The following is a 27,601-nucleotide window of genomic DNA, read 5'->3' on the forward strand; positions in this document are numbered from 1 at the left end:
GAAACGTCCGGTCGACGCCCCATCCAGGAACCAAACGTCTTTTGACGAAACATCCGAGTATCCTTCCTCCATTACAGTGAGCACTGGCTCCCCTCAAGACTGCGTAGCTAGTCCTTTTCTGTACCCCATGTACACATATGACTGTACACTAACCCACCAGTCTGACTCCATCAAATTTGCCGATGACACCACAGTGGTCGGACTCCTCTCAAGAGGGGAGGTCAACAGACTGATCTGGCCCCACTCCTCATGAATGGAGTGTATACAGGATCCAGGCCTTCAAATTCCTGGGGGTCCACGTCACAGACAAGCTCTCCTGGTCTACCAACACCACGGCAGTGGTGAAGAAGGCCCAGAAACGACTCAATTTCCTCTGGGTACTCAGGAGGAGCAACTTGGATACTAAGCTTCTGGTAACTTTCTATAGAGCCATTGTGGAGAGCATCCTGGCATACTTCATTACAGTGTGGTATGCTAGAAGCACGGCAGCATCCAGAAAGGCCATGCAGAAACTGATCAACACTGCCCAGAAGACCATTGGCTGCTCTCTGCCGTCATTGGATGACAATGCCAGCCCACGCTACCTCAGCAGAGCCAGGAACATTGTCAGGGACCAATACCCACCCGGTCACAACCTGTTCAGGCTGCTGCCCTCTGGCAGACGCTACAAGCCGCACAAAGCACGGACAAATACACTTAAGGACAGTTTTTTTCCCCACAGCCATTAGGACTGTGAACTCAACACACAATCCCTTCTGTGCAATAACTTCGGGGTCGGCAATAACAATGTGCAATATCTTAGAAATCTGTGCAATATTTTAGAATGATGTGCAATATTTTAGAATTCGCATAGCCAGGATGTGATTTGTTTTTGCAGGCTTGTCATTACTTTAATACATTAATAAATGATTATATGTATCATTTTTTTCCACATCATCCTTCTCTCTGGTATAATATAATGGTGTTTTTATATATCTATATCTCGATATTATTGGCTTTTTACATGTATATTGGAATTTTCAACAGAAATAGATCTGTTTCAGCTGATGTCAACCAATTCATGCTGACTTGCTACATCAAGAACATTACTAAATAGATTGCCAATTGGCTTACCGTGACAACAGTCCTTGATTAGTGGATGCAATAGAATTGAAAACAAGATTTTTTCCATTTTACCCGCATACATTTTGTTCCCCCACAGACCTTTTTTCATAACGTGTTTCTGAAAAGGTAGTCTTACCGATCAACAAGCACATAAGGATGGGATGTCTGCCAAACCAAAGGACGAAACTTCATGACAGAGATAAAGCGGCCAAGGTTCTTCACCTCCTGTGTTTGGTACTCGCCGTATACCATACCAGACAGATAAAAGAGCTTGGCACCCTAGTTTTCCAACAATAAGAACATTAACAGACAAGAAACTGGGTGTTTAGTAGCTTCCTTTGGGACAGTGACATAAACCCAACCTCAGATCTAAATCAACTGAAAGAAGGAAAATGTTATTTACCTGGTAGACCTCCGTCCAGAAACGATGTTTAAAATTTTTCTTGGTCTTCCGTAATGTTTTGTTGTTCTTAAAAGCATCAAGGTGAGTGAGCACACCCATAATACGTGGATAACCATGCACTTGGCATATGTTAAGAAACTCAAATGTTTCCATTTCAAAGCCAAAACTGGCATCAATCAACATCAGAACCTGAAAGTGACAGACAGTATTTTCGCTTTACATTGTAGAATTACGCCTTTCATTTTTGATTATTGAAATTGTTCAATTAGAATCAATTGATTGAAACAATCAACTTTAGGGCATTTGCAGTTCGTTTCCTTCATGAATCAAAGGCCGGTTTAGTCAAAACATACCAGGTCAGCCACTTTTGCAAGGTCAATCATTGTATTTATGTCATTGTTACACTCCATAAAAGTGAGGCGGCGCTTCTTGCCTGTAAAATGTATAAAGGAAAATCAGGGGCCTAAGTATAATAAATAGGTGTTAACTTAATTCAAAAAGTATTAACAAATTAAGTTCTAATCATTTAAATCACCAGGATACCACAGATTTTTAAAGACTCCACAATAATATGCCCTGCCCCCAAACCAAGAAAAAAAAGAAACGAAAGCATGTCATTAAACACAAACCCACCTGAGACAATAGTTACAGGGCCACATATGTCTCCAAGCTTCTGCCGTGTGAAGTTTTTGATTAGGCAACGGATGAGGGTGCTTTTTCCAACTTTGGGAGGTCCAACTACTACAATTACTATTGGGGGAGGCTCCAGGGGTGTCCGATCGACAAGTGGGATATGGTGTTTTTTCATCTTTATATCCTGCGCCCTGTTGTGTAAAAGAAACAAAAACCATATATAATTATTGCCTACGAGTGATTGCCCGATAATCGGTCAGGCCAATTATCAGGACTGATATTTGGACATTTAATGGTTGCCGGAATCAGCCTTTTTTTTTTTTTAAATCCAACCTGCCCATATTAAATCGATTTCAAAGTGTGTTTTAGCTATGTGCACGCACGCGCACAAATACACATACATCATACACATACAAACATAAATACACCATACACACATATACACACGTGAACCTGTGTGTGTACGTGACAGAAAACATCTTACATTGTATTGCAACAAATTATTTGTAAGATAAGAAAATATTTACAGACCTGTGGAAAGTCTTAGCCATGCGTACAGCAGAGTGCACTGTAAAGGCTTTGGGGTTACGCTTGCGTTCATCTGTCTCTGTTGAGTTTCCCTGCTTCTTAAGCTTCTTCATTTCTGCCTTTGGTCCACTGTTCTTCTGCTGATGTTTCTTCTTTCCCTGAAATTTGCTTTCCATTTTGTCTAAAACAATAAAATCATAGCAGACATTCACCAAAGATGAACTAAAAAAAATATTTGCCAAAGATCTTGGAGTACAATGATATTAATAAACGTTTAAATGTATTCCCTGGTACCAAGTATTTTTGAGAGCTACATTTCGAATCGGCATTAGGTCAAGCTTATTGGAGAATTTAGAACTAAAGATGTACCCACCAACTTAGAGTATCTGCCGTTAAACTATAAGTTTGAAAGGCTAGCTGATCTAGATACACAATGCACGATTAGTTAAAAAAAAATGGAATAAAATTTGGCACCACAGCAATTTCAGTGAAACGTGTTGCAACATCCAAAACAAAAAAACAACACTGTTACAGCCATTCTGATATTTCTGGCCAACAGTGACTTACCGACTAATACTAATACTAATGGTTTAAAAAAAATTAAAATGTATATCGCCCTGTTGTCTACTCACCGGGAATTCCCACAGTCATTCACATAAAATACTGATGATTCCGGTATTTTAATGTAAGGGGTAAGACGTGTGCGAGTATTAGGTTACTCTTCGACAAAATCAGGACCTGCCGGTTTGTTGGCAAAAAATCTACCAAACGTAACTAATTACGGTAGCAATTTCCCCAAAAAAGTAAACATGCAGTTTTTGTAGGCTCAATGATCCCCGCAAAATAGAAAAGCCGGCACCACGTTGATCTAAAATACGACCCCGTAGACACATGTATAATCTACGGCCGTTCACCCGGAAATTAACCAAATGTTTCTTCTTCGTTCAATCTAGAGTGGATTGCAAGCAAGTATGATATATTCATCCCTCTAGTGTACAAGAATATGTAGCACCCATACTTTTACTAAGACGTCAATTTAAAGTTTACCAGTTCTTTCCTGACAACCTTAACTGTCTCTTTCCTTTCTCCTACCCCAAATAAACCCTTTAGTTATCATTCACCCAAACATTGCTTGGTAAATAAGTGCAACGTAACATCATGTTATGTGTCCAAACACCTCACGTGTTTCTTACCCAGCAGATAAAGTACGTAGTTAAAAGTTAACAATTAAAATATAAAAGTAACCTAACGAACGGGAAAAAAAGAGACCATAATGGCAAAGAATACTCATGAGGAAAAATGTAAATGCTGGAAATATGAAGGACAAGGCTTCAAACTTATCGACTTTCACCTTTCATTTTCTGATTTCTTTCTACATATTTAATACTAATAAATACAACAAACTACCAATCTATATTTGAAAGATGATATGTTGTACAATTTCTACTATACAAGACGTTAGATGGTTTGTCATGGTTACTATAAATCGACCACCAGGGGATGGTGTTAAGACTAAAAATGAAAAGTATGGATCAGGGAAAAACTCTGAAAAACCGTGACGACCCCTTCTTTCAAACGCAAGAGTGTTTTGTCGTAAAACACAGAACTTACAAGAATAAAGAGATCCCTGTCTGTTATCGTTAAAAAAGTTTTGTTTTTTACTCTTGCCATCCTTTATTAATGAGCAAATAAAATTAGAAGGATTTTTGCATCCTCGGTAGTGAATGAGCCGATAGTGTCTGGGTAACATGTAATAAACGCATCAAACAAATATTGGGGTTTGAACTGATTGAAAATTTGGATTGTCCATTTCCTCTTAGCCAAGAGTTCAACACTCAATTAGAAATGTAGAATTCTCATATGACAGACCATTCTTCATTCACAACATTGAACCGTTGAACTTTGCCATACTCACCTTATGGTCATCACCCAACGCAGTTTTGTGTTCATACAGACTTTACATAAAAAAAAATTAAAGCCTGCGAAACGAAACAACTTCCGGTTCACGTCTCAACTCATCTTATCTCATCTCATTTTCTGATCCGCTTTATCCTCACTAAGGTCACAGGGGATGCTGGAGCCTATCCCAGCTGACTTTGGACCAGAGAAGGGAGAACACCCTGAATTGGTGGCCATATATTATTTTTAGAAAACCCAAAACGAGCTACCGCTGCCACTTGAGCGGCGCCATCTTGGTCGCAGTAGCAAAAACGGATACAAATACAAGAAAATGTCGTTGTAGAGTTGGATACAACTGGAACCACACACAGGAAGTCTTCCACAAGATGGTGAACTACGGCTGACTGTGACCAAGATTTAAAATATGTAAAGTCACTCTTCCAAGCTTATCCGCACAGTCCCTCAGCAGTCTAGAGCTGAAGAATCAACAGGAGCAGAGTGCAACCCCTCAACCCCACTTCCGGCCTGGTAAGCGCCAACAGCACTTCCATCTTATTTGGGAGGGATCTCACTTTGCCCATAATAATAGATTGAATGGTTGGTCTGAAGCGTCGGTTCTGCTCCCGGCACTTTTGTCCAGCTCCGAATTTCCAGCGGCATTGAGGTGTTGCTCCTTCTGCTGCGTATTGTTCACAGCTAATCCCATGTGTATGACAGTGTTGGCATGGTTGAATGATTCCAAGAAGAAGCCGCAGAAAGAGGCCAGGCTAACAGAACAAAGAAAGTTGGAAAAACATTAAAATAAAAAGTATAAAGTACAAAGCAAAGTAAAAAGGAATGTATTAAGAAATATGAAAATGGAATAAAAAAAAGATAGAAAGGCTGTAAAACACAAAAAACAAATAAGAGTGGACAGACTACAAAAAAATCACACTTGCGCACGTTTATCATGTTGCATTTTATGTAGTCATGAAGGACATTATAATCAGACATAGGCATTGTCGTCATCATTGACTTGACAAAAAGCCTAAAAGTCATCATACCCTCAGCTGCGTATGACGAAATTGGAAGTGCTTCTCCACAAGTCCGCCATCCCAGGTAAGACCCCTTAACTGACATATTCAGACTTGTTAGCACTCCGCCACGATGGAAACATCGCATCACCTCTTGAGCGCCATCAATCCGGCGACTGCAAGTTTCCTCACCGATGCCAACAAGAATAAAATGGATCACTTACCTCTCACTGTCTTCTTACTTACCCTCCCTCAGTCAGCCTGGAGAAGGCAGATCCACGCCAAAAATTGTGGGTAATGGATTGGGCGTTTGACAAAAAGACACTAGGAAGCGGGGCTCGGAGTGGTTGTTGTTGTTGTTGTTGTTGCACTACAAGCGCCTGAGGATTGCCCTCAGATAGCGCTAGAGTTGCCACTGGAACGCGGATTATTTCATCCGGGGGGTAGTCGGAGGTGAGGGGCAGTCAAATGTCTCCGGCTGGATGAAAAACGTAGGGTGCCACGTTCCTTGTTGGCAGCTCTGAGTGGTATTTGTTGGAATTCGCAGGCCGCGGCGAGCAGCCTCTCAGGAGACACCACGTGAAGGTTTCCAACTTTGTCTCCCGAGTGGTTGTTGTCGTAGCTTAGCCGCAATGCCCGCCCAGCATCCGCGCTTTTGCTTCCTTTCTCTTCGCCGTCTACGGCGTACTTTGGGTGGGCTGGATATTCACAGAGATCCCGGAGGTCTCCGGATGTTCTCGGGGATATCGAAGTCAGTTTGTAGTAAGTCGTGAAATTGGGTATCTTGGCTTTCAACGAACGAACTGGAGAGCAATGAGCCGCTGCACCCGTGCGCGCCGCCATCTTGAACTCTCTTCAATATTGAATATTCAGACATATTCAAATTTTGTACCAGGCTTTATATTAAGAGCTTTAGTTTGACCAAGTGGCCAAAGTCAGATACTGCAAGGTTTTTCAAACACGTCTGGGACTTCATTGTCCATTCAATGACCTGGATTAACTGGCTTCAACACACAAACATCGTACTATACTTGTGTTTTTGCTTGTCATTGAGACATCATATGCTTTGCAATGGCGTGATAGCACAGAATTCCGAACGAGGAGGGGTTTCCGAGGCATTTGTATGGATGGCACATTTGCATCTTAACGATGCCATGTCACAGCTCTACTCTCTGTTGACCGAGACCCCGATGGGCAAACTACGGCCCGCAGGCCAGATACGGCCCGTTAGGCTTTTTAATCCGGCTCGCCGATGTTGTCCAAATTATAGTAAAAATCAATGACCTCATTATTTTCCCTTTCGCCTGTAATATCCTCGTTTCACCGATAGATGGCGCACTAGTCTAGACCTTTGTTAGAGTGTAACTTTCCAACTTGCACATCACGCAGCAGCAGTACAGTATCTTAATTAACATACCGCTCATCACTCACTTTAAAGACTGCTTTCTTTTGTTGAATAATAGGTGCTTACTGTTGAAAGTACATTTGAAAATACATTTTCACTTCAATAGTGTCTTTTTTCTTACATTTCAATCCCCGGTTTTGATAAATTACATTCAGTGTCCAAATGCTCCTGTCCCAGCCCCTCTATCAAATTTTAGTATCCATTCTGGCCCACAAGTCAAAAGGTTTGCCCACCCCTGACCTAGACAGACTAAATATGGCTGCGCGCATTAGGTCCCAGAAGGGCCTCCACGTTTTTCCTCAATGAACAATCCCACGAGTCGAACATAAAGTTGTTTGTATGCAGTGATTCTTGTCAAACTAAATTTCTTATCCAGTGACCACCAGAGGTATACTTAAAAACAATTTAATAATTGACTTTAAATTTAATTACGTCAGGCAGGTGACTGCTCAGCACGTCCGACTTACAGTTAAGAGATCAAGGGGGTTAGATGGGTTCCAATCTTGCTGTGTTGTATTTGCACGTCCAGTTTCCTCCCATATCCCAAAAACATGCATGGTAGGTTGGTTGAGCACTCTAAATTGTCTAAATTGTAGTGTGAGCGTGAAACGTCTCCTCGTGCCCTGCTGGGACAAGATTTGTCCCCCGCCTACTGCATCTAGTTGACTCCAGTATCCCCGTAACCTTTGTGGAGATAAGCAGAATTGAAAATGAATGAACTATGTTTTTATTTTGTAAAATACTGTAGAGGTTTACAATTATAAAATGCTACACAATCTATTAATTAATTTTTTATACTTGGGCTCTGAACCATTTAATGGCATTTTCATTTATTTCAATTGCGAAAGATAATTCTAGATACAGGCAAATTACATTGAGTGTGTGGTCAAGATATAAAATAAACTCAGAAATCATTGGATTTTTGTAATCATGAGAAAAAACTATTAGTTTTTACAATATAAATGGGTCTGCTGATGTTAATCAAACCACATATATTGAAAAATACTGTTTATAAACGGTTTCACATTGAATAGAGTGAGTCTAGTCCACAGTGGCACACGCTACACACACAACTAAAGTTAGTTGATGAATTGGTTCAATCAGATTGTTGCAGCGTTTTTGAAGGAAAAATCCGTCATTTAATAGAGGTGTCCTGATGTGTAAAGTGTGATATAAGGGAGAAGCAACAAGGGGATGAATGACACGAGCACAAAGCCAATAGTTCAACCCAACTGAGCGTGGTTGTTACCTCTTTTTGTAAAAAGAACACAATTGGCATTTTTTTAGTTTCAGAGAAAAAGAAACAACTCCTTATATCTAGGCCAGAGGTGGACAAACTTTTCGGCCCGGGGGCCACATTGACTTTAAAAATTTGACAGATGGGCAGGATTAGCACAAGATACGATACATATAAAAAACTGCATCCGTTAACAGTACAAATGAAACATAAACAGAAAAATGGACTATTAACATACTTATCACTCATCATTATCAATCATCAAAGTAAAGTAAAAAGGAATGTATTAAGAAATATTAAAATGTATTTTAAAAAAAGATAGAGGGGCTGTAAAACACGAAAAAAAAAAAAAGAATTGACAGAGCTACTGCCACTGGCTTCTACGTGACGGCGCCATCTTGGAAAAAAACAACAACATTATTTTGACAACGTCGGCGGGCCGGATTAAAAGACCTAGCAGGGCGGATGCGGCCCGCGGGCCGTAGTTTGCCCATTGTGATCTAGGCAGTGGATCTGCCTCGCCCTTAGTCTCTTATCATGGTTCACCATTCCATAGAGGAAGTTAGAATGGTCTTCCATGAACTAACTCAAAAGGAGTTAATCCCGAGCTAGTTGGTACTATCTTCATATACGTTTTGACCAGTGTTAGGCGTTCTGGCCATGGCTTCTTTATCTCCCCCATGGCCTTCCCAAGCCTTGGTTTTAATCGTACCATTTATTTGTGTGACATGCTAAAGTGTTTAAGTTATTAACGATTGCATTTTGGGGATGTACAACTAGTTTTGGATTGGATGGTGTTCAATTATTGATGCCTTGATCCACATGGCAAGTGTCACGGGTTCAAGTGTATGTCGGTGTTCGATTATTGATGCCTTGTTGCACATAGCTTGGAACACGGGCGATTTTTCCTCATAACAGTAAAATTTAGATTGAAGGAGCAACAACGTATCACTGTTGTGATTATTTCTCCCTGTGTTTCAAGGTATGCTGGTTGTTGTAGTGGCTGGTGGAGTTTGTGGTTTGCAATATACACTGTTCAGCGTGTGAGAAAGAAGATACTGTTTATTAATGTTTATTTACTTTTGAATTGTAAGCGTGAATGTGCGAATGCCGGGTCACGCACATGAATATAGCATTTAGCACGCTATCTTCGGCCGCCGTTGCCGTTATCATTATCTGTGGAGTGTCTATACATATACATATACACATAACACATACACACACACACATATATATATATATATATATATATATATATATATATATATATATATATATATATATATATATATATATATATATATATATATATATATATATATATATATATATATATATATATATATATATATATATATATATATATATATATATATATATATATATATATATATATATATATATATATATATATATATATATATATATATATATATATATATATATATATATATATATATATGTATATACATATATATATATATATATATATATATATATATATATATATATATATATATATATATATATATATATACATATATACATACAAAAGTGCGTATCTTGCCATGTTTGAATTATTCAATTATTTGCCCATCAGATTTTTCATAATGGTGGTCACTTGAAAGCTATCTCCTCACGTTGTGTTCACAATAGCCAAGTTTGATTTTCAGTGCACGATTGTTTCTCATACAAAGTGAATGTTATTGTGCATTGAATGTGCGTTGAAGGGCAAAAGGAAGCCTCACGATGCACGTCAACTTTTTGACCAGAAGGCTCCAGCCTACAATTATTTTTTGCGATAGCTTGGATTTATCAAAAGATATCAGTGATGATGAGGAAGGATTCAGTCAAAAATTCTCGTGACTTCAGCAACTGCCATAGGCAGAACCTTGCCTCAAGATCCCGTGAACGTAAGTATAACATTACAACATAGTATTAGGGCCAACAAAAAATGACAAAACTGAATTTTAAAATTTTAAGTAGTCTGCGTAGTGGGGATTGCGACGGGCAAGTGGGAAAGTATGGACCCAGATTCAGGGAAGCAGACAGACACGTGGGGTGGGAGGGGCACTTAGAGGTTCTTTAATAAACATAAACTTGTTCACTAAAAATAAAACTTCAAGACAAAACTCAGGGGAAAAATAACAAAGTAAGAACAAAACCAAACTTAGAGGGGGAGACACAAAATCAAATGAGAGATGAGAGAAAATTAAATTAATTAATTAATTTAATGTTACGTGACAAGGAAGTTCTCTGTTAAAACAGGGGATGGGCATAGCGGTAGTAAGGCTTTGTAGCTTGATGGTTTAACACGAGTGGAAAGAGCTGATGTTGAGCGCAGACTCGTTGTCAATATATTTGTTGTGTTGATCAGGTCTTTTTATTTTACTTTGCCAACATGACTTCATTAATAATCAATTCATTTATTTTCTGAAACACTTCACCTCATTAGGGTGGCGGGTGTGGTGTAGCATATTCCATCTGACTCCGGGCCAGAAGCGGGGGACAAACAACCATTCACGCTCACACTCATTCCTGGGTGTGAATTTAAATCGTCCAATCTTGCATGTCTTTGGAATGTGGCAGTTAATCGGAGTACCCGAAGGAAACCCACGAAGGCCCGGGGAGAACATGCAACCTCCAGGTCGAGCGACCTGGATTTTAATCCAGGACTCCAGAGAAGTGAGGCCGACACGCTACCCACTTGTGCCCACTGGGCCACCCATCATGATTTATATGCATTTTATTTATGTGAGACATTTCCATAATTTGATCATTCTGTAAATTGTACCATTACTAGACAGCCAAGTCCCCCAAGCCATTAAGATGTTTAACCCTCATGCTGCTTTCATTCATTGGTGTTGAGACAAGGGAAAAGGTGGTCAGTTCCTGCTTCTTACATACTCAGCCATTTCAGGAATGTCTGACAGGAACCAATGGACCTTCACTTTTCCCTTCCATTATTGCTGTCCCCACAAAGACCTGTGCAGGTCAGTGTTCATTAATCTGCCCATGTATTCTCTCGTTCATCACTCATTCATTTATCGAGCTGTCATGACGTGGCGGAATCCAATGTGACTGCCAGACGTAAACTGTCGTCATGTTGAGACGTCCCTTACGACGGTACTTCCAAGAGCTATCCGAGTGTTCTGTTAATGACAGGTGTGCCTTGGCAACTCAATCTTAGTAGTCTCATTATTCTTGTATAATGACAATAAAAGCATTCAATTCAATTCAATTCAAATTCAAAGTCAAGAGAAGGATCTGTCCCATCAGTCTCCATTATAGGACACTGTAGTTGCTTTGCTGTCATGTTCCTGCTGTATTCCAAGGGAGAGGCTGTCTCATACATCATCAGTGAACAAAGGGCTTGGCTGAGGGGGTCGGGGTAGGTGGATCCTTCCTGCCCCAGACACACACAGATCCACTAACACTTTAAAAAATAAGTTGCATACGTACATACATAGTTACCTTTAACACTAAACTGCTTGAAATTTATTTCGTGGTTATTTTTTAAATTGTCAAACGTATATCTCAATTTAATATTGTAAACATTTTTTTTTAGAAATAACTAAATTTAGTTAAGTTGTCATAGCATGCATATTTAACCTCACTTTCATTGCCATTTCAGCTTTGTGTCAGGCAATATAGTATGCCCTGGCTTTTGGATCTGATAAGTGCATTAGCATCACAATGATCAGCTCAATAGAAATGACAGTTTATCAAATCTGGGGAGCTGCAAATCCATGAAGTGTGACCCGACATCGCCAGCCTCCAGGAGGTCACTGTTGCAATATGAGTGTGATCATCCGGCCAAAAGTCCCCTTTCCAGGCACTTTTTCATCTTATTTCAGGAACATTGCAGAGTCGATCCATCACTGAGTTCTAATACATTGTTTCTTGAGTTTTTAAATGTGTGCTTAATGCAGTTTTATTCTTTGTCTGTCCTCATATTCTTCCAAGAAAGTTATCCCTGGTTTGGGTGAAAAGAAGGGCAACCCAGATTGATGACTTATGCCTTGGAAAATGTGTTTACATATATTATTAATCTGAATGACTCAAATCATCATTCTTTGTTGCTCTTTTTTTGTTTCTTACATATTTCAGACAAAATTGGTCAATGTATGTATTAATACTTTTAAAAGGTTTTCATGGGTAGTATTGGGGATCTTAAAAGAGAACAAAGATTTTCCAAATACAATGTGTCTCTAATTATTAAAAAAAAAGATATGAAACGAAATTTTGAAATAACATTTTTTGCAACAGTTTGATCTGCATTGGGTAAACTGACAACATTTTCAGAGATGAGGATTCCGGCAGAGGGCATTCATTCATTTATGTTCCATACTGCTTATTTTCACATAGGTTGCAGGGGGTGTTGGAGCCTATCCAAGCCAACTACCAGGTGGGGCACACCCTGAAATGGTGGCTAGGCAATCGCAGAGCATTTTGAAACTAACAAACATTCACGCACACACTTTATACCAAAAATTTTGAGTGTTCAATCAGGCTACCATGCATATTTTTGGGGATGTTGGAGGGAACCGGAGTACCCGGAAACAATCAACGCAAGCCCAGGGAGAACATGCAAATTCCATTGAGATAGGTCCAAACCTGGGATTGAACCCTGGATCTTAGAACTGTGAGGCCGACAGACTAAACACTCGTCCACCGGCCACCAGCAAAGGGTATATGACTGGAAATAGAATATAATGGACAATCAGTAGTCGAGATCCATTCACATTATTATGCGGCCGTAACACAAAATTGCAAGTGCGTCAGAGGAGGAAACAAGTCCCTAAGAACATGATTTTATGAAAATTTTACCACACAAATTAAAACCTGGGGCAGAATCACCATCTCACCGTACGAGAGAGAGAGCACCTGACACAAAAGTGTCTAAGGCTCCATAAACATTGCATCTCACATTTATGCCTCTCGATTCTATAAGCAAGCATAGTGACAAAAACCTAATAATTTAGAATCGGAAAATATTAAAACTGATTTTTTTGAGTGGTGAATTTGGGTGACATTTGGGCCAACAAAAGTCTTGTTGTTTCAGTTTCAATGACATTATTAACAACTTCTCATTGCAACACATCATTTGTTACTTCAAAGCATTCTTCAGGAAAGAATACTTAGAAATCGATAAAAAATTGCATTCAATAGGAGTTTAAAACAACATGCTTTGTTTTCTGTAGTTACGTTGATCGAATTGCACCAATGCAAAATGACTGGCGGGTGAAGACAGTAACCTTTCATAACATTCTAAATTCTCTGTCTTGTTTAACATTGGCTGCCATTTTTCTTAATTCAAAGTCTGGCACATGGTGAGGGTCTGCAGCTCATCCATGAAAGACACAGAGAGCACATGATTGTCTTTGTTTATGTGTACTGTCCATCTTACCTAAAAAACAATTTTGTGGATTGTGGTGCAGGACCCACAGTTATCAAGGTCCTTTCATATCTAAGTCTTCCAGATTTTAAGCAAAATATGGGAACTTAACAATTCAAAGCATATTTAAAACATTCTTGCGATTTTTTTAAATAAAGCTTCTAGTCAGAGCTGAATCATGTCTGTCTAGTCATTATAAGAGACTCATGACCAACCAGCCTACGTGTTATTTAAAAAAACTTATTTTTTGTTCATTTATAAAAAAGCTATTGGCTGGCAAGTTGGATTTTAATAAATTACAGTTTAAGCTACAAAAAAAGAATGGAAACTGAAATTGTGCATATGGCACAAGCTCCAAATGAAAATGCCATACATTAAGATGAAAATTAAGAGTAAGCAAAACACGCGCTGGTCCGTGCGCCGGCAAGGAGATGGCGGGCTGACTAATCCAGCAATCGTCTGGGCAGTCCCACTAAAAAACAACCTTGCTCTATGTAGTCTCTGGACGGAGGACGGCGATGTCAGAGGCCGCCTTGACCGGGAAGCATGATAGGTCGCAGCACGATAGATCGCATGCCGCCTCGACAGGAAAGCACAAAGGGTCAGAATCGCTGCCGTCAGAGCCCCCACCTGCAGAGTCGTTAGTGGGAACAGACACTTGAGAGCGGCTAGGGGAAACAGACACTTGAACACAGATAGCGCGAACAGGTACTTAAGAGCGGCTAGCAGGAGCTAAAGAGCGTCCACCGGCATCCGGCACTTGAGAGCGGATGCCTGTATCCCGCATGGGAGAACTCGGATCCGGCAAGGGAGCTCAGCTGTGGGTGATCTGACCGCTCCTACTCCCCTGCCGCGGCGCTGGGTTAGGGTCCACACAGGTGGACCGACCGACCTGGATTCAAACTCAGGACCTCAGAGTTGTGAGGCTGACGCACTGAACACTCATCGGCCGGGCAGAAATGAATTATCAATAAATAATAAGTAAGTAATAAATAAATAAGTAGTCCTAGTGATATCAGCAGAGCGAAATGGCCTTGTTCTGCCAAGATGAGTTTTCTGGTTTTGTAGTCATTCAGCACCAAGTTGTAGAGAGCGCACCCCTTGCTAAGTCTAAGGACTCAAACACAAACAAACAGATAGATAATCAATATATGGTAATGACAAATAAATAATCAATAAAAAAGTAATAGACAAATAAGCAGTGGTCAACATAGATAAGTAGTCACAGAATATGTGGTCACATAAAAGTATTCTTGGGGGCTTTGGGGTGGGTGTGTGTGCATTCCCCTTGTGTGTGCCCTGCGTGGTATTATTGTATGCATTTTGTCTATTCTGTCCCAAATGTTTCCCTTCCCTCGTGTGATCAGGTGTGTTTATTTTGTAATCAACCACTGTCTATGTATTTGAGCCATGTGTTTTCATAAGTCTTTGTCGAATTATCTGCTTTACCCTGATTTGTCTAGGTTACTCGATGTACTTATGCCAAGTTTCAAGTTCCTCGTTTCCCGGTGTCTTCTATGTGTTATGAGCGCGCAGAGATGCCGTGGCGCGATCAGGGAAGTTCGACCCATCTGCGGGGAAGCAGGATAGAACGAGATGGGCTGTTCTCATGACGATAGGATTTAATGATTCAAACAAGGTTCACAAAACAACAAGGGCTTGAATATTCCAAACGTAACAGAACCGGATATGGAGAATAATACCTTGTCGCGCCGTTTGCTGTGACACGGTGGTTCGCGCAGGAAGTTACGTCTGGACATGCGCAGGCGGTCCAACATTGCGACTACTTCCGTGGTACTTAAATACCCACTTAAATACCCACATCAGCTGCTCTGACCTGACGGCAAGCCAGTAGGGGCAAACGAGCCGCTCATGATACCATGTCAGGTGGGTTTTTTTTTCCTTTGTAATAGGTTCACCAATAGGCATTCCCAAATGGATGCACAAATAGAGAGAAAAGGCAATCTTCTGGATTTCTTCTTGCAAGGAGAACAGACCGTTGAGCACCAGCCCCCGCTCAGTTCTGGCCTCTCACGCTTGTTTTCTTGTTTTTTAACTTCAAGGACCCTAGTTACAATGGACGTCTCAACTCTTAAGGGAGGGGTGGGAAACAGAAGTGAGACGTCAATATTGTCAAAACAAATGAAGGTCTGAAAGTCATGTGCAGCTCAAGGTGTTTTGAATCTTCTTTGTTCAGTTTACTCCAAGCTGGTGTTTAGTCTAACTAATGTTCTCAGGAGCCAAGCATTCCCTTTCGTTGCAAGCAACCAAATAATAATATGAAGTTGTGGTTAATAGTAAAGCAAAGCACATTCTTCATTGCAAGCATATAAATAGTAATATAAAACTAATAACCCTATACCTTTTTTATTTTCCTTGACACGCCTCCTGCCTTAGTTATTACGTTTTTGGTAGAGCAATCCATGCCCTTGTTCCTGTTTGCTTCCCCACATTTGTGACAAGTAGGTACAAAGTGACTAAAATGGTAAGACTAATTAGATCCTCCTAGGTGCAGAACTCAAGTTGGTATGGTGACGGCTCTAGGGAAGAAACTGTCCTGTCTATTTGTCTCGCCTGTTATAGTCCTATAGCAGAGGGCCGCAGGTTGAAGTGGTGGAAGCCGGGATGTGTACTGCCTTTTATGATGCTCTCTGCGCTCTAAGGCACTGGGATTTGTGGGTGCCTGACCGGGGTAGGTAAGGGGCAGTTGATGATCATTTGTTCTGTGTTGATCCCCCTCTGCAGTGTTTTTCTTTCGGTTTCTGTACAGTTTAAGTGCTACACTGACACAGCGTAGGTCAGCATGCTCTCAATGGCTGACCGGTAGATGGTCACCAGCAGGTTGGTGTTTATTTGCTCCTTCCTGAGTACTCTCAGGAAATGTAGTCTCTGCTGCTTTCTTGACGAGTGCTGTGGTGTTTAGTGCCCAAGTAAGATCAACAGATCTCCACACATTCACCGTTGATATACAGCGGGGATGGAGTGGTTTTGTTCTGTCGGAGGTCCAGGATAAATTCGCTGGTTTTGAAGATGTTCAGCGCCAATTTGTTGAGCTTGCAACACTCATTGAGTCTAAGGACCTCATCTCTGTAGGCCGTCTTATTCTCCTCTGTGATCACCCCACCACTGTTGTATCATCCATACATTTCAAAATGATGTTCTCAGGGTGCATGAGTCTGCAGTCGTGTGTGTAGAGAGAATAGAGTAGTGGACTCAGCACACAGCTTTGGGGCGAACCTGTGCTGAGACTTCGGGCAGATTAGAGGTGGCGACCCAGCTTCACGTGCTAGGGTCTGTTGACCAGAATGTCCTTATTCCAGGAGCAGGTGGAAGGTGGGAGCCCTAGGTTGGCCAAGTTGTGGATATGAATGTCCCGTTTTATGGTGTTAAGAGCTAAGGTGTTGTCGTTGAAGAGCAATCTGACAGAAGTCCCTCTTTTCTCTATGTGGCTCAATGCAAACTGGTGTGGGTCGCAAATGAGGGGAAGACAGGCTTTGATGTGTTTCAGTACCAATTTTTCAAAGCACATTGATAGGTGTGAGGGCTACTAGGTGATAGTCACCCATATTTTTTTTTTGGTGACTTCTTGGGGCCTGGGATGACGGTGGCTTATTTTAAGCAGGATGGGATAAAGGCTTGTTCTAGTGACATGTTGAAATTGTCTGTGAAGACTGATGCTAAACTGCGGCATGATGGAGGGAGTGGTAAGCACGTTGGTCTCACAGCTATGGGTTCCTAGGTTCAAATCCAGGTCATGTACACCTGTGTGGAGTTTGTTCACGAGCCGGGGTGGCTTTCCTCCAGGTACTCCAGTTTCCTTCCACATTCCAAAAACAAGCATGGTAGGCTGATTGGACACTAAATCGCCCCTAGGTATGGGTGGGAGTGTGTGTGATTGTCCATCTCCTTGTGCCCTGTGATTGGCTGGGCACAAACTTGGGGTGTCCCCCGCCTTGGGCTCGGAGTCAGCTGGGATATTCTCCAGCACCACGCGAAATTGTATGTATTTTATTGTACATATTTTGGTTAAATACCATCTTGGCCCGAAAACAAGACAACCCCGATTATAAGACCACTCCCTCTTATTCAAGACTCAATTTATTTGAGAGAGGAAAAAAAAAAGTTATCTTGCCTCAATCAAATCATGCAAAAACGTTATCACCTTTTAATATCTGAACATTTAATATGTTAGCTAAAGTGCAATCACATTTGAAAGTTAATGGCTTCTGGTTTTTGAAATGTAAATAACCGATCTGCTGTGATAAAACAACGAAATTGCAATAACTACATCAACTTGAGTTATGCACCAAGGACAAGGGTGGGCAAACTATTCCACAAAGGGCCGCTTTTATTGCAGGTTTTCATTCCAACCCATAAAGAGGACACTGTTTCACCAATCTGGTGTCCTACAAGTGCAATCAGTGGATTGCACGCTGGTGCTTCTTGTTTTCTGCAGAAATCTCATTGGTCAGTGTCTGTGCTGGATCAGTTGGAACAAAAACATGCACCCAAAGCGGCCCTCGAGTAACAGTTTGCCCTAACCCCTGACCTTGGAAGACCTAATCTAGACGAATTTCTCGTCTTGTACTTGTATTAAAACTCCAGAAGATGCTAACTGCTTTAGTCACTTTTTGTAACTGATGTGCAGTACAGTGAAAAAGTATTGGGCCCTTCCTGACTTCTGTGTTCTTTGCATATTTATCACAAACAAAAGTTTCAGATCATCAACTGTTATCATGTTTTTACATTAATTAAAATACAGTAATCCCTCGATTATCATGATCATTCATTGCGAATTCACTACTTCTATATTTTTCTGCTATTATCAAAAATATTTAATGATTTTACTTCAGTGATGAGCGCAAGCATGGCTTCTGCTTACAAGCTTCAGCGTGGATTTTCACATTTCTATAAACTTTAATATATATATATATATATATATATATATATATATATATATATATATATATATATATATATATATATATATATATATATATATATATATATATATATATATATATATATATATATATATATATATATATATATATATATATATATATATATATATATATATATATATATATATATATATATATATATATATATATATATATATATATATATATATATATATATATATATATATATATATATATATATATATATATATATATATATATATATATATATATATATATACACATATATAACTTCATAAAAATGTGAAAATCTTAGCTGAAACCAGTAAGCGGAAGCTACTCATGCTACTAGAACTAACTTCAAATTAGGGGTGACCCTACTTCGTGATTTTACAATTATTGCTGCCATGTCTGGTCTACATTAACGGCGACATTCGAAGGATGACTGTATTGTGTTTTTGCAACCTATTCTAAACCACCTTTGTGTTTGGGTCCTCCTACGTGCGTTTCGCAGTCACCATATACACCATGTGCCCCACTGAAGTTGCACTTGCATGTTGTGCACTGTGCAAATGTCGGTCATTTTGGAGACGGCATCAACACGGGATGTTTTGTCGAGTAAGAAGCAATAAAGTTGTACAAATTTCTGGATTTCTTAAAAGTTTCACACAAATTGAGGAAATGAGAGGATATGTTTTATATATATATATATATATATATATATATATATATATATATATATATATATATATATATATATATATATATATATATATATATATATATATATATATATATATATATATATATATATATATATATATATATATATATATATATATATATATATATATATATATATATATATATATATATATATATATATATATATATATATATATATATATATATATATATATATATGTTGTAACAATTAAACTCTTTCTCTGAATGTTTTTCCACGGTAGACACTCAAATAGTGTTTCCTGCATTCTGACTGAAAGCAGATTTCGATGCAATGAACAAACATTAGCATAGTAATGTGTTCTTGCTCTTTCCCATCTAGTTATGCAGATATTTTTGCTTGCAAACTAATAAAAATGCGTATTGGCAGTGGCTGTGAGCATTTGTTCACAGACAGAGTGGAGTTCATTCTTTGGTAGTTGGGCTGTATGAATGAGGCCTCAGAGGTCAACAAATAAAAGGCTTACATATTCTCCACAGTGGAAGACAATAAAATACCAACACTGATTTCAGAAAACAACTAGCATATTGATTTAATACAAAAGCTATCTTGACTGGCTGCATGAACTGATGATTAAGCAGATGGTATCTGCAGTTTCTTTGTGTCACAATGCTAATTCTGGACACAGGAATGTTTGTCCGTGTACGTCTGTATGAATGCATCGTTACCAAACGAAAATTGAGACGCAACACTACCACAGGTATATAGAACAATCCCTAATTTTTCGTGGATAATGTAGACCACACATGGCCGCGACCATTGAAAAACCGCAAAGTTACACCATATGTAAAGACTATATTATATTACTATCTAAATATAATCTATAAATTAAAAATTAAATAGTTTCTCTCCACTTTATTTAAATAATTTTTAAAAAACAGGTTATTACGGCTTTCTTTGTGCAGCACGGCGACCTGGGCAGAAAGACCAGCCTCTACACCTCGGATGTCTTCACCTCACGATAATTTATTTTTATTTATTTGCAGTTTACAGATCCCTACAACACGCGTGTATCCCCAGAGGGGAAATGTGTTCACATTCCGTGTGTCACTTATAATCGCACGAGGGACCCCATTAACAATAACAAGGCTCCTAGCAGCTGAATTGTGTACAAAAGAACGTCACAGTGTAGATTCATTTATGCCACTTTCATCCCACCTCCCAAAACATGCATGGTTGGGTTGTTGAACACTGTAAATTATCCCAAGGCATGAGTGTAAGTCAATGGTTGTCAGTATCCTTGTGTCTCCGCAATTGGCTGGCCTCCGATTTAGATTCCCCGCCTGGTGCCCATAGTTATCTTATTTTGAGGATAAGTGGTTTGAAAATTGAACGAATTAATACTATTTTCAGTTTGTAAATTAGTCTGTGCAACGAGAGTGTAAAAAAGGAATTGTAAATATTAGCATGGAGTTGTGCTTTTTTCTTGAGTTTAAATATTTTTGCTTTATCTAATTTGTTTAGTTACAACTTGCAAGGATTTGTTTGGTGCCAAACGTTTAGTTTGAATCGTTTTGACCCAAATCTTTTTTCATATTCCATTTTTTTCCCTTTCAATCTAAAAAAAATCACTTAAAATTTATTTCTTTTTGTACAAAAAAAACGTAATGTATTTTACTTTGGAAGTAGGCAATACATTCTATGTTCGCATTTCACATTTCTGTCTGATTGATTTTTAAAGAAGCTTATTGCATTCACGTAAAAACAAACAACAACAAAAAAATAGGTCTGAACGTTTTAAAAATTTATTTATTTTCGGGGTTTGGATTTTGAATTAATTATTTTTTAAACCTCAATATTTCAAATTATTTAATGGAGTTGTTTTTTGAATATTTTTTTTCTTTGTCATTTTTTAAATTAATTAATATTCTGGGGTTGATTTTTAATTTATTTCCTTGTCGTTTTCCAAATAAATTCCTTTTTGTCGTTATTTATTAAATTAAGTAATTTTCCAAACTCCGTTTTTCCACCCAAAAATATTTTCGGAATTGTTTTTTTTAAATTTTCTTTTCTTCTTTGTTTTTCAAATTAATTATTTTTTTTGGGTTTGTTTTTTAAATTATTTTTTTCAACAACAACAAAAAAAATCCCCAAAAATAAATTTATTTGCAAAACGGCCAGGGTTATTTTTTTTAATTTAAAAAAAAATTAAGGTGAACGCAATAAGCTTCCGTATATTGTTTTTGTCACTTCGATTAATACAATTTTGATTCCAATTTTGATTAAAGTGATTTTTTAAAATGTTTTGTTGGAAGCATTTTTTTTGGTTTTCTTTTTATTGGCGTGTGGGATATTTAAAAAATATATTTTTTGATGGAATAATAAACACATCTACCTCTATAGAATTTAAAGAGCATTTCGTCTGAGGTGAAGGAAAGAAGTGATGCGTTGAGTTCAATGGCCTGTGAGGATTTCCTCTTTTTATTTATTGTTCGTCGTTGTCATTCATGGGGAATGTAGTCTCTTTGGTGATATAATTGTCTGTTTCTGTCGTCTTTAAGCAAAATGTAGCTGGATTTTGAGAGTAAAGTATAACATGATTTGCTTGAACGACAATTCAGTCATTTTGTTCAATTTCATTAAATATCGGAGTGTGATTTCACGAAAGCAGTAATTAAAATAAAACTCATGTTCCCACAATGCTACATTGTGTTGCGCAGGCACCGCTAGAGCAGGCAGCCAGGCAACTGTAGCATCTTAGAAAATGATCAAACGAAGGACACTGTATGGCGATAAAATTGGGCGTTATCTCAACAAATGCCACATTTTACCACCAAACATCGATTTTTTGTGTTTAGATAAGGTTGACCCACAGACGCTGGGCAACATTTCTTGACATTAAGTCTTTTGCTAGGCATTTAAGAACGTTTCCTTCGCGACGAAAGGGGAAGCCTTTATTTTTCTCATCGACAAGAATGTCGCGAAATAACAAGAATCCTCTCATCCAGAAAATAGCAAAGCAAGCTTTTATGACTTTTAAAGGTTTGAAATGCTTGGAAAGCGGAGACAGTAAACTATTTGCAGAGAAACAGGCCAAACTAATCTCTTTAGTTTCCGCGCTCCGAACTAATGATCTTAAGATCGCGCCCCGGAAAAACAAACCGACCTCCCGGACATCGGATCATGAAACTCCCCCTGTCACCTACATGCACATCTGTGAGACAGATGTGTTCAGCATGGGGATATTCCTGCTCAGAACCGGAGCCTCCATACCTCTCCACGACCATCCGGATATGAACGGGATGCTGAAGGTCTGAAATGCTTCAATTTGCCAATTTTATGTTTTGGTATAATCCCCTACCAGTGGATATCCAAAAATACCACTGGCATACTAATGTACGCTGAGATTTAACTTTTCCATTGCTCGGTAAAATAATGTTCATGTGTACATTTTATGTGGAGAGTGTTTCACAATGTTAAAAAAATGTTATCATTTTTCATCACATTTGATTGCATTCTACAAGCCAATTTTCCTCATCTCATTCCCGGAACCGCTTTGTCCTCACTAGGGTCGGGGGGTAGGGGTGTGCTGGAGGGCTTTAGCCTATTCCAACTAACTTCTGGCCAGTGGCAGGGGACACCCTGAATTGGTGACCAGCCAATCACAGGGTCCGAGGAGACAAACAACCATTCACGCTCACACTCATACCCAGGTGGCAATCAGCCTACCATGACCCATCTTCAATGCGATGATTGAGGGAAAGAGGTTGTTCCTCAAAATTTCAAAAATGCCCCCCTTGACTTGTGCTGGTTTAAGCAGGAGAACCTTTTGTACCATGCATGATTTCAAACTATGATGTCTTAGTATATTTCAAGTCATTGACCAAGTCCTCTCGTGCAGTTCTGGGCTGATTCTGGCTGATTCCTCACCTTTCTTAGGGTCATCGCGACCCCAGAAGGGTATCTTGCATGGAGCCTCACTTTGATTCAGATTGACTGTAATTTCTAGCTTCTTACATTTTGTAATGATTGCTCCAACAGTGGAGTTTTTTTCCAGCAAGCTGCTTGGCAATTTCTCCATAGCCTTTTCCAGCCTTGTGGTAGTATCCAATTTTTCTCTGGTTTGGTGGAAAGCTCTTTGATCTTGGCCATGTTACAAGTTTGAGGCTCAGTGATTGTATCGAGTGGACATGTGTCTTTATACAGCTAACGACCTCAAACAGGTGCTTCTGATTCAGGATAATATACATGGAATGGTGGTGGGCTTTTAAAGGTGGACTAACAGGTGTGAGCAGTGACGGGGACATGAGTTTTTTTCACGTCCTGTTACGTCTTTGGCGAGACGTTGGGGCGAGGTGACAAGAAATTAGGACCCAATTGCAGGGAAGCAGGTGAGGACGAGGGATGTGGTGCTCAAACCAAAATTTTAACCTTAACATAAAGGACAACAGGAGGGAAACAAAGCATAAAAACAAGCAACCCTAACACGTTTTCTGCAAGATATGATTTATTCTTTCCTTGAATTATATTCATAGGCATCAAAATACATTTTGTTTAGCGTTTTATCCATTTGTCTTTTCTTTATTTTGAGATAAATGACCGCATCGGCCGCGTTGTCTTGCGTCATGACGTCACAGTGTCATTTGTAGTGACGTCATCGACGTCAACTTACACTTTCGTGCATGTCGAGTTTTTATGCGCATATAAACCGTACCCTAGATTGAATCATTATTTTTTGTCCGGCTTATACGCGAGTGAATACGGTAGGTCCATTAATAAGCAGTGACAAAAATGCTTGGCCTGGTTTGGTTTTAAAATTATCTTCTCTTTCTTCAGGTTCTCTATGGCAAGGTGAATGTCAGTTGCTTCGACAAGCTAGAAAGTGGTCGGACTGTCACTGCTGCCCTTCCTCACTTTGAAACTCCACTGGATCCATTCCAACATGCTTCTGTGCGATGTTCCATGCTCCGGTCAGTTACTGAGTACTCGGAGAACAGTGGACCGTGCCTCCTTACACCGCTACGGGATAATCTGCACCAAATTGATGCTGTAGACGGGCCTGCTGCTTTCCTTGATATCCTTGCACCACCATATGATCCAGATGATGGAAGGGACTGTCATTATTATAAAGTTCTGAAAACTGTGTCAGACCCCGGTATAGCTGTGATGGACAACCAGGAGTTGCAGGAAGAGGAGAGTGGGAAAGAGAAATACATGTGGCTTTTAGAAATTCCTCAGCCAGAGGACTTCTCTTGTGGAGGAGAGCCTTACCCAGGTCCTGCAGTTTCAATGTGAAACTAATACTACAATGTATATTGTGATGTTAACTCATTTGCAAATCATATTTCTTCCATGAACATGGAAGTCAAACATCAGGGCCTTGTGTGCTTTTGTTAAAGCTACAAACAAACTATGTTAAAACAGGGCCACTGACTGTTTGCAGTCAAAATAAGACTGTTTAACAATGGAATGTAACCGTGATTTTCAAAAACACTTTGCATTTAATATATTATATTTCTGTTTCTGATCTTTTTGCCCCGTATGAATGAATATAATCTTGAACTACAATTTACTCAGCACTCTGAAATATATCTAAATACAGAGGACTTGTATTTCCAAGTTGAAATACCTGGCACAAAATTAGGCGGTAATCCCGCCAAACACATCAGACCATATTATTTGAGTTCCAATCACAGAAGAATAAGATTTAAAATACTTTTGCAATCCCTAACCACAATTTTGTATCCATTATTATTCCCATCTAAACATATTTTTTTTATATATGGATGTCAACTGTGGGCACAGAAAGACACATTTTGAAAATGCTATGCACATTTCCTGATGTTTTCATATACGTAGTTATCTAATAGTTTTACAGATTAGCATTGTTGCAACAAATACAGACCATCAATTTCTTTATTTACTGCCCTTTGAATTAACTGTAATCAACCAGAAAGTGCATCTTAAAATGTTGAAGTCTCAAGCTAGGTTGTTGGCTTTTTTTGACAATCTACTACATGGGATTTTTGCTTTGATAGTTCCATATATTGGCAAAATAGCTACTAGCCTTCTACCTATTCCGTATGTTTCCAAACCTCGCAAGATTGGATTGTGGTCTCAATTCTTTTCAAGAGTGAAATGTACTACCTATTGTTGCCCATATCGATCCCAGCCAAACTAAGGGTGTGATACATCAACATGGTGTTTCGTGATCGTTGTAGTTCAACCGGTTATCAATATGCTCCTGGCATCAGTTATTATATCATTTTAAAAAGTGTAACTATTTAATAGAGGAGCCAGCCCCCTGAAAAAATAATCTCCTTGGCAAAATGGTTCTTGCTTACTTCCTTACGGTATTCTTTGGAAATTAGTGCAGTGTTCAAACATTAGGGTCCAATGATTCACTAGTCATTATGCATGTGTATACCAAAAATTACTCAAGACTATGTATTTAACTTGGGCTTCAAAACAGTGTAAACATCTCATCTGATATTACCCTTTGATCCAAAGCTCGCGAGCCTATTTCAGGTCACTATAGAGAGTGAAAAAATCCAATTGATCCTCATTTTAAATTAACGAACACAAATCCACCTAAAAAAATTTACATTTCAGGGTAAAAAAAACAAACAAAAAACAGGACAATTTGTCTGGAGGCAGCCTTTAAAGTTAAAAGAAACAATCTTTTAAAGTAATTTGAAAATTTAATTAATTATTTGACATACACAGCCACGGTGTAGAGCAGGGGTGGCCAAGTCTGGTCCTTGAGAGCCCTATCCGGTCTTTTTGCCATATCTCCCTCCACCAACAGACCTGAATCAAAACCGTATTTTCACACCTGTAGGGCGCATTTAAAAGTCTAACATTTTCTCTGAAATGGTCGATGCGCCCAACCGGTCGGTGTGTTTTGTCTGCACAAAACTCAACTTTTGAATGATCCTGACTGGTTTTATTTCTTGCTGGCATGCTAATTATTGCGATCAACCCAGCGGACGTTAACCCTAAAAATTGCCTCCCCACGCATTCCGAGCATTACGGTAAATCCATTTAAAACATTCCAGGGGAGTGGAAAGGCATTTGACTTTCATGTTCTTGCAGCGCTTTTAATCCTCAAAAATACTGTCAATACTTAAAGAAACAGCATATACCTATACAATGGAAATGCCTGGTGTGAATGACAACACAATGCCGATGTGAACATGAACTTGGAAAATGGATTGAAGAAGTGGATCGAACACAATTTAACAGCTTTGCTAACAGATTGCTAACAGATGGCCAACATTGTAGTTTGAGCAGGCAGCGTCACACGAGTTACGTGACAATTTGGAATGAATTGTCGACTCTGAAATAACAGCGAGGAGAATCAAAGGCTTGGGAGTGATGCATTTCACGAGTCACAATGGATTGTGAATGACTGGGCTCAAGTGTCGGTCAGCACTGTTCGAGCTTTCGCCAAAGCTGGAATAAAATTTCCGGAATACAGAACTCTAACTGACAGTGGAGCCTAGCATGTTAAATGTCGAACTCTATATTAGAGAGTACCTTTGACCTCAATAAAGCATTATCAAACTTAGTTTTGCTTGTCCTGTCTTTAAAAAAAAACACTAGTGCCAAGCCTAACATACGCTAGCAGCTAGGATAACATACGCTAGCAGATAGCATAACATACGTTACCGGCTAGCATAACATAAGTACGCTAGTGACTAGCATAACATATGCTGGCCTATTGTCATGCTAGCGCCTTATCGGATGAGACGTCCAATGTTTCGACAAAAAACAAGCTATACCAGCAAATTAGACCTCGCCCTATCACACGGTGCGTTTTATAGGAGTGAAAATGCCGTAATCTGGATCGTTATCAAGCTTCTGGACAGCTTGCTGATGCCTTGATCGTTTGATTTAGATGTGGTAGAAGAGAGAAATATGGAAAACAGACTGGATAGGGGCTCTCGAGGTCCGGAATTGGCAACCCCTGGTGTAGAGGTTAACTCGCCTGATTTTGGAGAGTGCTGGGACAGAACAGGCTCGATTCTGGCTGGTGGCGAGATGATTCTTAGTGCCAACGTCTAGGTTGGAGAAATCCCTTCAGGGTAGGCTCCAGCAACCCATATGAGGATCCACGTAGTGAACTTGTGCCACTGGTGTTTTTTTTTACCACACATTCGAGAAAACTGGTCTTCAAAATTTAGGAAAATATCTTTCAGAGATCAATATGGCTAAATTGTACTTTTTCTGGTGACATGGGTTCGTAAATAACATTTATTGCCTTTGGCTAAAGTATTCAACATATTTATTGTTAATGTTTGATCACACAAAAAAACTGCAAACACGCTGCCTGCTTTACAGCATACATCTCTTCCTCTTTTTCGATTGT

General features: G+C 39.2%; 2 protein-coding genes across 2 annotated transcripts in view; one reads left to right on the forward strand and one right to left on the reverse strand.

The window, feature by feature from the left end:
* bms1 (BMS1 ribosome biogenesis factor) overlaps positions 1-3,615 on the reverse strand; it is a 38,613-nt gene extending 34,998 nt beyond the window's left edge. Inside the window, exons 1-6 of the mRNA XM_077738735.1 lie at positions 3,301-3,615; positions 2,672-2,849; positions 2,141-2,331; positions 1,861-1,940; positions 1,508-1,696; positions 1,241-1,383 (exon numbers count right to left, since the gene is read on the reverse strand). Of these exons, the coding sequence (XP_077594861.1) occupies positions 1,241-1,383; positions 1,508-1,696; positions 1,861-1,940; positions 2,141-2,331; positions 2,672-2,849; positions 3,301-3,319 (800 nt within the window). The 5' untranslated portion in view covers positions 3,320-3,615. The remainder of the gene's footprint in view (positions 1-1,240; positions 1,384-1,507; positions 1,697-1,860; positions 1,941-2,140; positions 2,332-2,671; positions 2,850-3,300) is intronic.
* An 18,046-nt stretch (positions 3,616-21,661) lies between these two features.
* On the forward strand, positions 21,662-26,800 carry adoa (2-aminoethanethiol (cysteamine) dioxygenase a). The gene is made up of 2 exons (XM_077739319.1): positions 21,662-22,541; positions 24,067-26,800. Exons 1-2 carry the CDS (start codon positions 22,206-22,208, stop codon positions 24,523-24,525), a joined length of 795 nt encoding a protein of 264 aa, XP_077595445.1. The 5' UTR covers positions 21,662-22,205; the 3' UTR covers positions 24,526-26,800.
* The last annotated feature ends 801 nt before the right edge of the window (positions 26,801-27,601 follow it).

This window comes from Stigmatopora nigra, chromosome 18, assembly GCF_051989575.1.
Source record: "Stigmatopora nigra isolate UIUO_SnigA chromosome 18, RoL_Snig_1.1, whole genome shotgun sequence".
Classification (NCBI taxonomy): domain Eukaryota; kingdom Metazoa; phylum Chordata; class Actinopteri; order Syngnathiformes; family Syngnathidae; genus Stigmatopora; species Stigmatopora nigra.

Excerpts from the sequence above, each read along its gene's own strand:
- adoa (XM_077739319.1), top strand. The coding sequence starts at position 22,206 with ATGTCGCGAAATAACAAGAATCCTCTCATCCAGAAAATAGCAAAGCAA. Across the intron at positions 22,542-24,066 it reads ATATGAACGGGATGCTGAAG|GTTCTCTATGGCAAGGTGAA; the intron begins GTCTGAAATGCT and ends CTCTTTCTTCAG.